Raw genomic sequence first — 12,544 nt, forward strand, 5'->3', positions numbered from 1 at the left:
CCTCACACACTGATAGCAACACTGCAGGAGAAATGCTAGCACAGGCTTCCAGTATCCGTACCCTCTTCTCCCACTCTTCACACACTGATAGCAGCACCGCAGGAGAAATGCCAGCACAGGCTTCCAGTATCCGTACCCTCTTCTCCCACTCTTCACAGACTGATAACAACACTGCAGGAGAAATGCCAGCACAGGCTTCCAGTATCTGTAGTTTCAGGTGCTGCACATCTCGTATCTTCACAGCATAGACAATTGCCTTCAGATGACGGTGTGGTATATGGGGTACAAAGATAGTGGGGCCATTCTTCATCAATGGAAACCTCAAGGCCACTGTATATGCGAAATTGCTACATGATGATGTGTTTCCCTCTTTATACACTGAAGCTGGCACATTCCCTGAGTTTGTCCAGCAAGATGGTGCACCACCACATTATGGGTGTCAGGTTTGAGCATTCCTAGATGAACAGTTTCCTGGAAAGTGCATCGGTCGCCGTGGGCCAGTTGAATGGTCCCCAAGGTCTCCCGATCTGACTCCCTTAGACTTTTATCTTTGGGGTCATCTGAAGGCAATTGTCTATGATGTGAAGATACGAGATGTGCAGCACCTGAAACTACAGATACTGGATTCCTGTGTGAGGAGTGGGAGAAGAGGGTACGGATACTGGAAGCCTGTTCTAGCATTTCTCCTGCAGTGTTGCTATCAGTGTGAGAAGAGTGGGAGAAGAGGGTACGGATACTGGAAGCCTGTGCTAGCATTTCTCCTGCAGTGTTGCTATCAGTGTGAGAAGAGTGGGAGAAGAGGGTACGGATACTGGAAGCCTGTGCTGGCATTTCTCCTGCAGTGTTGCTATCAGTGTGAGAAGAGTGGGAGAAGAGGGTACGGATACTGGAAGCTTGTGCTAGCATTTCTCCTGCAGTGTTGCTATCAGTGTGAGAAGAGTGGGAGAAGAGGGTACGGATACTGGAAGCTTGTGCTAGCATTTCTCCTGCGAAGTTGCTATCAGTGTGTGAAGAGTGGGAGAAGAGGGTACGGATGCTGGAAGCCTGTGCTGGCATTTCTCCTGCGGTGCTGCTATCAGTGTGTGAGGAGTGGGAGAAGAGGGTACGGATACTGGAAGCCTGTGCTAGCATTTCTCCTGCAGTGTTGCTATCAGTGTGTGACGAGTGGGAGAAGAGGGTACGGATACTGGAAGCCTGTGCTAGCATTTCTCCTGCGGTGTTACTATCAGTGTGGGAAGAGTGGGAGAAGAGGGTACGGATACTGGAAGCTTGTGCTAGCATTTCTCCTGCGGTGTTACTATCAGTGTGTGAGGAGTGGGAGAAGAGGGTACAGATACTGGAACCCTGTGCTAGCATTTCTCCTGCGGTGTTACTATCAGTGTGGGAAGAGTGGGAGAAGAGGGTACGGATACTGGAAGCTTGTGCTAGCATTTCTCCTGCGGTGTTGCTATCAGTGTGTGAGGAGTGGGAGAAGAGGGTACGGATGCTGGAAGCCTGTGCTGGCATTTCTCCTGCGGTGCTGCTATCAGTGTGTGAAGAGTGGGAGAAGAGGGTACGGATACTGGAAGCCTGTGCTAGCATTTCTCCTGCGGTGTTGCTATCAGTGTGTGAGGAGTGGGAGAAGAGGGTACGGATACTGGAAGCCTGTGCTAGCATTTCTCCTGCGGTGTTACTATCAGTGTGGGAAGAGTGGGAGAAGAGGGTACGGATACTGGAAGCTTGTGCTAGCATTTCTCCTGCGGTGTTGCTATCAGTGTGTGAGGAGTGGGAGAAGAGGGTACGGATGCTGGAAGCCTGTGCTGGCATTTCTCCTGCGGTGCTGCTATCAGTGTGTGAAGAGTGGGAGAAGAGGGTACGGATACTGGAAGCCTGTGCTGGCATTTCTCCTGCGGTGTTGATGCTATCAGTCTGTGAAGAGTGGGAGAAGAGGGTACGGATACTGGAAGCCTGTGCTGGCATTTCTCCTGCGGTGTTGCTATCAGTGTGGGAAGAGTGGGAGAAGAGGGTATGGATACTGGAAGCCAGTGCTAGCATTTCTCCTGCGGTGTTACTATCAGTGTGTGAGGAGTGGGAGAAGAGGGTACGGATACTGGAAGCCTGTGCTGGCATTTCTCCTGCGGTGTTGCTATCAGTGTGTGAAGAGCGGGAGAAGAGGGTACAGATACTTTAAGCCTGTGCTAGCATTTCTCCTGCGGTGTTACTATCAGTGTGTGAGGAGTGGGAGAAGAGGGTACGGATACTGGAAGCCTGTGCTGGCATTTCTCCTGCGGTGTTGCTATCAGTGTGTGAAGAGCGGGAGAAGAGGGTACAGATACTTTAAGCCTGTGCTAGCATTTCTCCTGCGGTGTTACTATCAGTGTGTGAGGAGTGGGAGAAGAGGGTATGGATACTGGAAGCCTGTGCTAGCATTTCTCCTGCGGTGTTACTATCAGTGTGTGAGGAGTGGGAGAAGAGGGTACGGATACTGGAAGCCTGTGCTGGCATTTCTCCTGTGGTGTTACTATCAGTGTGTGAAGAGTGGGAGAAGAGGGTATGGATACTGGAAGCCTGTGCTAGCATTTCTCCTGCGGTGTTAATATCAGTGTGTGAGAAGTGGGAGAAGAGGGTTACGGATGCTGGAAGCCTGTGCTAGCATTTCTCCTGCGGTGTTGCTATCAGTGTGGGAAGAGTGGGAGAAGAGGGTATGGATACTGGAAGCCTGTGCTAGCATTTCTCCTGCGGTGTTACTATCAGTGTGTGAGGAGTGGGAGAAGAGGGTATGGATACTGGAAGCCTGTGCTAGCATTTCTCCTGCGGTGTTACTATTAGTGTGTGAGGAGTGGGAGAAGAGGGTATGGATACTGGAAGCCTGTGCTAGCATTTCTCCTGCGGTGTTACTATCAGTGTGTGAGGAGTGGGAGAAGAGGGTATGGATACTGGAAGCCTGTGCTAGCATTTCTCCTGCGGTGCTGCTATCAGTGTGTGAAGAGTGGGAGAAGAGGGTACGGATACTGGAAGCCTGTGCTAGCATTTCTCCTGTGGTGTTACTATCAGTGTGTGAGGAGTGGGAGAAGAGGGTACGGATGCTGGAAGCCTGTGCTGGCATTTCTCCTGCGGTGCTGCTTTCAGTGTGTGAGGAGTGGGAGAAGAGGGTACGGATACTGGAAGCCTGTGCTAGCATTTCTCCTGCGGTGTTACTATCAGTGTGTGAGGAGTGGGAGAAGAGGGTATGGATACTGGAAGCCTGTGCAGGCATTTCTCCTGCGGTGTTACTATCAGTGTGTGAGGAGTGGGAGAAGAGGGTATGGATACTGGAAGCCTGTGCTGGCATTTCTCCTGCGGTGTTACTATCAGTGTGTGAGGAGTGGGAGAAGAGGGTACGGATACTGGAAGCCAGTGCTAGCATTTCTCCTGCGGTGTTACTATCAGTGTGTGAGGAGTGGGAGAAGAGGGTACGGATACTGGAAGCCTGTGCTGGCATTTCTCCTGCGGTGTTGCTATCAGTGTGTGAAGAGCGGGAGAAGAGGGTACAGATACTTTAAGCCTGTGCTAGCATTTCTCCTGCGGTGTTACTATCAGTGTGTGAGGAGTGGGAGAAGAGGGTACGGATACTGGAAGCCTGTGCTGGCATTTCTCCTGCGGTGTTGCTATCAGTGTGTGAAGAGCGGGAGAAGAGGGTACAGATACTTTAAGCCTGTGCTAGCATTTCTCCTGCGGTGTTACTATCAGTGTGTGAGGAGTGGGAGAAGAGGGTATGGATACTGGAAGCCTGTGCTAGCATTTCTCCTGCGGTGTTACTATCAGTGTGTGAGGAGTGGGAGAAGAGGGTACGGATACTGGAAGCCTGTGCTGGCATTTCTCCTGTGGTGTTACTATCAGTGTGTGAAGAGTGGGAGAAGAGGGTATGGATACTGGAAGCCTGTGCTAGCATTTCTCCTGCGGTGTTAATATCAGTGTGTGAGAAGTGGGAGAAGAGGGTTACGGATGCTGGAAGCCTGTGCTAGCATTTCTCCTGCGGTGTTGCTATCAGTGTGGGAAGAGTGGGAGAAGAGGGTATGGATACTGGAAGCCTGTGCTAGCATTTCTCCTGCGGTGTTACTATCAGTGTGTGAGGAGTGGGAGAAGAGGGTATGGATACTGGAAGCCTGTGCTAGCATTTCTCCTGCGGTGTTACTATTAGTGTGTGAGGAGTGGGAGAAGAGGGTATGGATACTGGAAGCCTGTGCTAGCATTTCTCCTGCGGTGTTACTATCAGTGTGTGAGGAGTGGGAGAAGAGGGTATGGATACTGGAAGCCTGTGCTAGCATTTCTCCTGCGGTGCTGCTATCAGTGTGTGAAGAGTGGGAGAAGAGGGTACGGATACTGGAAGCCTGTGCTAGCATTTCTCCTGTGGTGTTACTATCAGTGTGTGAGGAGTGGGAGAAGAGGGTACGGATGCTGGAAGCCTGTGCTGGCATTTCTCCTGCGGTGCTGCTTTCAGTGTGTGAGGAGTGGGAGAAGAGGGTACGGATACTGGAAGCCTGTGCTAGCATTTCTCCTGTGGTGTTACTATCAGTGTGTGAGGAGTGGGAGAAGAGGGTACGGATGCTGGAAGCCTGTGCTGGCATTTCTCCTGCGGTGCTGCTTTCAGTGTGTGAGGAGTGGGAGAAGAGGGTACGGATACTGGAAGCCTGTGCTAGCATTTCTCCTGCGGTGTTACTATCAGTGTGTGAGGAGTGGGAGAAGAGGGTATGGATACTGGAAGCCTGTGCAGGCATTTCTCCTGCGGTGTTACTATCAGTGTGTGAGGAGTGGGAGAAGAGGGTATGGATACTGGAAGCCTGTGCTGGCATTTCTCCTGCGGTGTTACTATCAGTGTGTGAGGAGTGGGAGAAGAGGGTACGGATACTGGAAGCCTGTGCTAGCATTTCTCCTGCGGTGTTACTATTAGTGTGTGAGGAGTGGGAGAAGAGGGTACGGATACTGGAAGCCTGTGCAGGCATTTCTCCTGCGGTGTTACTATCAGTGTGTGAAGAGTGGGAGAAGAGGGTTGCATTGACAATCCAACACAATGGGCAGCACATTGAACACATTTTATAAGTGGTCAGAAACTTGTAAAGAACTCATGAAAGAAAGTTACGTTAAAGCCAAGCACACCATTGTTTTTCTTGTGAAATTCCCAATAAGTTTGATGTGTCACATGACGCTCTTACTATTGAAAAAAAAGTTGGATTCAAAATGGCCACCATGGTCACCACCCATCTTGAAAAGTTTCCCCCTCACATATACTAATGTGTCACAAACAGGACGTTAATATCACCAACCATTCCCATTTTATTAAGGTCTATCCATATAAATGGCCCACCCTGTATGTAAAATAAGGGAAAACTGAGTGAATATAATGAATGGATCATTTATGAAAAACATTGGCTCATTAGTGGCCAACACTAAGGCCACTCTATGCTTACTAGTATTCAGTGACCAGTCCTCCACTTTTTCACAGCTCATATGTGTTGCTGCCTCCACTTGGTGTCCACTCTGGAGTTCCCAACAGGAAAGGCTCCATCACACCCAATCACACTCACCGTGAGGCTAGACCATCATGGTCTAATGGCACATTGGGGATATTCCAAGGGCAATCTCAATTCTAGCCGACGACTGTAAGACAAATTCAATGTACTTTGCCTCCAGATCAACGTTCCATACACTATGCCATGGGCGATCCAATAAGGATCAATAACCTTACCGGTAATGCTTGACTCATAAGAACTCAAATACAAAACTTCTCGTGGCATAATACTGTTAACTTTTGATAAATGTAAAAAAAACTTAACGTGCTGTCTTGCCAAATCCGGGGTCTGCCCCGGAACTCGAATGTGAAGAATCAGCACGTGCGTAGTACAGAAGTATCACTGTACGGACACTGTGGCGAGCAAGCTGAGTGAGCACCAGCGTGGGGGAATGGGTGCACTGGGCAGAGCCAGCTGTGGCCAACTGAATGAGCGGGGGGGGGGGGGGGGGGTGATGATATTATGTCTATTCATGAGTGCAATCTCTACATTTACTGAAAGTATTCAGTTGGTTTGGAGGCAAAGTACATTGAACTGGTCTTGCAGTCGTCAGATAAATCGGGGGGAAAGGGGAGGGGGTAAGTGTTGTGTGATTGGGTGTGGTGGAGGTTTACCTCCTTCCTATACAGAGGCATTGTTAGCCTACAGGCTAGTGACACGATCTGTCCCTATGCAGCGGGTGACAGAGGGCCACCGGAGTGGAGCGCTTGTTACATCATGCAGTGAGCAGGGTGAGAGGGGAGAACAAAGCTCTTGGCCGGGCAGAAGCTCTCTCCAGTTCTCCCCTCCATTCCCAGTTTTTGTTTGTCCTGTATCACAGCACTACATGATTATGTTAGATATTTGTTAAAGAGAATCTGTATTGTTAAAATCGCACAAAAGTAAACATACCAGTGCGTTAGGGGACATCTCCTATTACCCGCTGTCACAATTTCGCCGCTCCTCGCCGCATTAAAAGTGGTTAAAAACAGTTTTAAAAAGTTTGTTTATAAACAAACAAAATGGCCACCAAAACAGGAAGTAGGTTGACGTACAGTATGTCCACACATACAAAATACATCCATACACAAGCAGGCTGTATACAGCATTCCTTTTGAATCTCAAGAGATCATTGTGTGTTTCTTTCCCCCTGCAGTTCTCATGCACTGAAGTTTCAGGCTGCTCTTTTCTTCCTGCAAACAGCTTTGCCCTTGTCTGTAATTCCTCACTATGTGAAAGCCCAGCCAGCTCAGAGGACAATTTATCCAGCTTGTAAAAGATAAGAGATAAGAGAGAAGCTGCCCTAATCTAAATAATACACAGGCAGTGTGCATAGAGGGACCTGGAAGGGGGAGTTCATAGCAGAACCACAACACTGAAGAACTTGGCAGCCTTCCAGACACAGGCTGACAAGTCTGACAGGGGAAAGATACATTGATTTATTACAGAGATGGTGATAGTAGAACGTGCTGCAGTAAGCCAGAACACATTAGAATTGCTTTTGGAACTTGTAGGATGATAAAAAACAGGATGCAATTTTTGTTACGGAGTCTCTTTAAAGCAAAGATGAGGAGGGGGGCACAACCGTATAAATTTAATTAAAGCTCTTTTATTGCATCAGATGAAGGCAGCAGTGACAGACCACTGTTCCAGGCTGTATGGACCTTTATCAAGCTCCATCAGCCACAATTCTCTAAAAATACTACAGAATACAATATCATATCCACTGCTGGTAAGTCAGGGTGAGGCCATGAAGTCAATAAGAGAATAGTGGCCATAGAAATGAGTGGCTAAATGATTCTCTTTTTTTCCCCTCAAGACCTGGGAGTCTAAAAAAAAATCCTCACAGATTGGTTACATTTCATTAGCTTGGAAACAAGGCTTTAGTAACAGGCACACAATCGATAGGGTGGGGCCAGTTTGGATAGTGGAAACCTGAAGAAAGTTTGTGAATCTGACCGAGATTAACATCATGATGTGTTGGCAATTTTGAGCTACGGAAAAGAGCATTTCGATCTGTTTTTGTGCTCTGCTTGCCTGATGCGCTCTGGGAGAGGAGCAGAGGTAGTAAAATGTGGGAAGCTGTCCATAGACTTTATGTGATCCCCCTGCAGCGAGTGAGCCATCCCCCTGCTGGAAGGCTGTGTTGCTCTCTGTGAAGTAAGACGGTTCAGGGCGAGGTAACTGGATAGTCAGCAGAAGCCTCGGCCCGGCTATGGACACCGAGTCTGGCACTGAGCAGAGAAGTCACAGCTCTGGCCAGTACGCTTGGGCTGCTTTATGGATAAACGTCTGTGATATCTTTCATAACAGCAATACGCTCAGACAGCTCTGGGCTTTACAAGGCTTTGATGTGCCGTTCAAGGGCTGCTCTCCCGTCCAAGACGTGTAGATTCCTGGCAGGCCTGAACACACCAGAGAAAGGGACTCTCTACTGATATGGGGGGAGGAACTGATGGCTTTATCAGACACTCAAGATGAAATCCAACACGTCTCTTCTTATTATTATTATTATTAGACATTATGTCCCTTATATCCTGAAATTATGAACCCCGAAGATAAGGTCAGAGGGAGGTGTTGTTTGCTTTACCTCTAAAGCAGGGGTGTCAACCTCAAATACAAAGTGGGCCAAAATTGTACACTGGAACCTAGTCACGGGCCAAATTCAATGTCCAGTGGCCCCCTCCCTTATAAGGTTCCCAGGCGTCTTATGGTCCCCATCTTCCCCTATACAGTTTCCCCATATGGCTTCCCTGATGTTCTAGGCCCTAGAGAGAATCTAGGGCTTCACCTCCAATATAAATTCCCTAGTGGTCTACAGAGGGCCAAACATAATGCAAAGTGGTGAAATCACTTAAAGAGACTCTGAAGCGAGAATAAATCTTGCTTCAGAGCTCATAGTTAGCAGAGGCATGTGTGCCAATGCTAAAACGCCGCTATCGCGCGGCTAAATGGTGGTCCCTTACCCCCCGAAATCCCCTCCGAGCAGCGGGGGATCTCTTCCTGATTAAGGCAGGGCTAACGGCCGCAGCCCTGCCCCACGCGCGTCTGTCAGCGCGTATCTCCGCCTCTCCCCGCCCCTCTCAGTCTTCCTTCACTGAGCGGGGCGGGGGAGAGGCGGCGATGCGCCGCTGATAGATGCGACTGGAGGCAGGGCTGCAGCCGTTAGCCCTGCCTCTAGGAGCAGCAAAATCTACGACCAATTTGGTCGTTGATTTTGCGGGGGGGGGGATTGGGGGGTGAAGGGACCCCCGTTTAGCCGCGGGATAGCGGCGTTTTAGCAGGGGCACACGTGCCCCTGCTAACTATGAGCTCTGAAGCGAGAATTATTCTCGCTTCAGTGTCTCTTTAAGGGCCAAATTAAATGGCTCAGAGGGCCAGATTTGGCACGCGGGCAGGAGTTCGACAAGTATGCTGTAAAGCTAGGTAGAGGCCCTAGATGCCACTCAGCACAGCCAGGAAACCGCATTAGAAAGGGACAGGGGCACCTTAGATGCTCAGCAGAGAGCATTATAGGTAAGGGCTATTATAGACCAGGTAATTTAACATCTGTACAGGAAACCCCTAACAGCGCATGCCAAACCTGTAACGACAATGATGCCCAACTGACCCCTGAGCACATTCTTCTCCTACTCACCCCACCCACCAGAAGCTGCTTCATTGTGCGCTGCCTCGTTCTATTGCAAGTCCTTTGAACTGAAAGTGGATATTAATTTAGAACTTTCTCTCTGCTCTAAAAAATTAGCCACAGCATGATGACCTTTATGGGAAAAAAATATTCATTACAATGTAAGGAAATCCTAAAAAAAAAAACAACAAGCAAACCATGAAGTTATAAATTGGTTTCACTTTGCAAGGAGCACTGAAAGGATTAAGCCCCAGTGTTTATTGTGTGGGGAAAGCTGCCTTGGCAGAGCTCCTGCAGTCTATTCACAGCTGCTGATAACTAATTAGACACTTTAATCTGGCTAAATAAACACAGAGCAGTGAATTTCTTCAAAAACTATATGCGAAATAAAGACTTTCCATTGTGTGCTGTGCTAGAGTTCGGGTCTGCTTTAAAAGAAACAAATGCAGTTGGGAGGGAGAGGCAGGAAAATGAAAACGGACGTGAAAACATCTTCTAAAAGCGTACGTAAACATGGAGCTGTAGTAGGTTAAATGGCTTCTCTTCCAAACTGGCCCTAGAGGTGAGTATGTGAGGTTGTTACTCCAGTGGGGGACGATGTGAGATTGTATCTCCATATGTGACTTACATGTCGGTATTATATACTGCAATAGAGGTATTGTCACTTCATCAAAGCTAAACAATGGTTATGAAGCCACAGACCACACCCACCACTTAGATCATCACGTTTAATAACGTTCTGCAATGTAATACATCAGTGAAACCCAAATCATGCCTATTCATAAAAAGGATAAGACGGCTGATATCGAACACAAACTGCAACAGATTTTCCTGCGGGCGTTCCTCTGCATATTTCACAACATTCCACTAAAATGTCCTGTGTAGCCAGACTCAATCTAAAGAAGTACTCTACAGCAGAGCTTTTCAACCTTTACATTAATTATACCACTTTTATCACCATTTTCAAGTACGACCAGTGAGTGTCCCAACACAGTAGAGCAGACCCGATGGGGCTCAACTGTTTCCACCGGGGCCGAAAGCAGAGAGACGCTACTGCGCATAATCGTACACCAAGGAGATCTTTGGGGGGTCCTATTGCTATATCCCCTCTACCGAGGAGGAAGGCGGAAGCCTTTTTAGGATGCAGAGGCTTCCCCCTCCCGACGTAAGTATCCCCCAGGGTGATGCAATGCATTACGGGAGGACATAGGCAAAGACGCAAACTTAGAGACCCAAATATTGGCAATGTTTAAAACAGACCAATCCAAGTCAAATATTCTGTTCAAAGTTGTTATCTGTATATCAAAACTACTGACCTCCCCAATCCCTGCTGATGCCACTGCCCATTACACAGGCTGCAGCGATATGAACCCACACAGCAGAGACGCCACCCTCTGGTCAGGAAAGGGAATGCAGGTGAGAGGTCATAGTCACAGATTATACATAGAACATGACGGCTCACATACCTTCCGCTCCCACTGATGTTCAAGGTGGAGTTTCTCCTTCTGCAGTCGGCTCTCCATTTCCTGAAATACAAACACACAGATGTTACCAAATTCACAATTTTCTATTGCATTTGTCCCAGATGAGAAGAGCAACAGAGCTGCTTCTATAGAAGGGAGAGGTGATCTACACTGATGAGAAGAGCAACAGAGCTGCTTCTATGGAGGGGAGAGGTGAGTCTACACTGATGAGGAGGCAACAGAGCTGCTTCTATGGAGGGGAGAGGCGAGTCTACACTGATGAGAAGAGCAACAGATCTGCTTCTATGGGAGGGAGGGAGAGGTGAGTCTACACTGATGAGGAGGCAACAGAGCTGCTTCTATGGAGGGGAGAGGGGAGTCTACACTGATGAGAAGAGCAACAGAGCTGCTTCTATGGAGGGGAGAGGTGAGTCTACACTGATGAGAAGAGCAACAGATCTGCTTCTATGGGAGGGAGAGGTGAGTCTACACTGATGAGGAGGCAACAGAGCAGCTTCTATGGAGGGGAGAGGTGAGACTACACTGATGAGGAGGCAACAGAGCTGCTTCTATGGAGGGGAGAGGTGAGACTACACTGATGAGGAGGCAACAGAGCAGCTTCTATGGAGGGGAGAGGTGAGTCTACACTGATGAGGAGGCAACAGAGCTGCTTCTATGGAAGGGAGAGGTGAGTCTACACTGATGAGAAGAGCAACAGAGCTGCTTCTATGGAGGGGAGAGGTGAGTCTACACTGATGAGAAGAGCAACAGAGCTGCTTCTATGGGAGGGAGAGGTGAGTCTACACTGATGAGAAGAGCAACAGAGCAGCTTCTATAGAAGGGAGAGGTGAGTCTACACTGATGAGGAGGCAACAGAGCTGCTTCTATGGGAGGGAGAGGTGAGTCTACACTGATGAGAAGAGCAACAGAGCAGCTTCTATGGAGGGGAGAGATGAGACTACACTGATGAGAAGAGCAACAGAGCAGCTTCTATGGAGGGGAGAGGTGATCTACACTGATGAGGAGGCAACAGAGCAGCTTCTATGGAGGTGAGAGGTGAGTCTACACTAATGAGAAGAGCAACAGAGCTGCTTCTATGGAGGGGAGAGGTGAGACTACACGGATGAGGAGGCAACAGAGCTGCTTCTATGGAGGGGAGAGGCGAGTCTACACTGATGAGGAGGCAACAGAGCTGCTTCTATGGAGGGGAGAGGTGAGTCTACACTGATGAGGAGGCAACAGAGCAGCTTCTATGAAGGGGAGAGGTGAGACTACACTGATGAGGAGGCAACAGAGCAGCTTCTATGTAGGGGAGAGGTGAGTCTACACTGATGAGGAGGCAACAGAGCAGCTTCTATGAAGGGGAGAGGTGATCTACACTGATGAGGAGGCAACAGAGCAGCTTCTATGGAGGGGGAAGGTGATCTACACTGATGAAGAGGCAACAGAGCAGCTTCTATGGAGGGGAGAGGTGAGTCTACACTGATGAGGAGGCAACAGAGCAGCTTCAATGGAGGGGAGAGGTGATCTACACTGATGAGGAGGCAACAGAGCTGCTTCTATGGAGGGGAGAGGTGAGACTACACGGATGAGGAGGCAACAGAGCTGCTTCTATGGAGGGGAGAGGTGAGTCTACACTGATGAGGAGGCAACAGAGCAGCTTCAATGGAGGGGAGAGGTGATCTACACTGATGAGGAGGCAACAGAGCTGCTTCTATGGAGGGGAGAGGTGAGACTACACGGATGAGGAGGCAACAGAGCTGCTTCTATGGAGGGGAGAGGTGAGTCTACACTGATGAGGAGGCAACAGAGCAGCTTCTATGGAGGGGAGAGGTGAGTCTACACTGATGAGGAGGCAACAGAGCTGCTTCTATGGAGGGGAAAGGTGATCTACACTGATGAGGAGGCAACAGAGCTGCTTGTATGGAGGGGAGAGGTGAGACTAC

At 49.0% G+C, this 12,544-nt stretch overlaps 1 protein-coding gene and 1 long non-coding RNA gene across 9 annotated transcripts in view; one reads left to right on the forward strand and one right to left on the reverse strand.

Annotated features, from left to right (window-relative positions):
* CEP112 (centrosomal protein 112) overlaps positions 1 to 12,544 on the reverse strand; it is a 447,202-nt gene that overhangs the window by 303,115 nt on the left and 131,543 nt on the right. For all 8 annotated transcript variants that reach the window (XM_068264055.1, XM_068264054.1, XM_068264058.1 and 5 more), the window contains exon 16: positions 10,602 to 10,661. In XM_068264055.1, the coding sequence (XP_068120156.1) occupies positions 10,602 to 10,661 (60 nt within the window). The remainder of the gene's footprint in view (positions 1 to 10,601; positions 10,662 to 12,544) is intronic.
* Positions 1 to 12,544, forward strand: part of LOC137542267 (uncharacterized) — a 109,592-nt gene that overhangs the window by 57,580 nt on the left and 39,468 nt on the right. The window lies entirely within an intron of this gene.

Source organism: Hyperolius riggenbachi, chromosome 12 (assembly GCF_040937935.1).
Source record: "Hyperolius riggenbachi isolate aHypRig1 chromosome 12, aHypRig1.pri, whole genome shotgun sequence".
Classification (NCBI taxonomy): Eukaryota; Metazoa; Chordata; class Amphibia; order Anura; family Hyperoliidae; genus Hyperolius; species Hyperolius riggenbachi.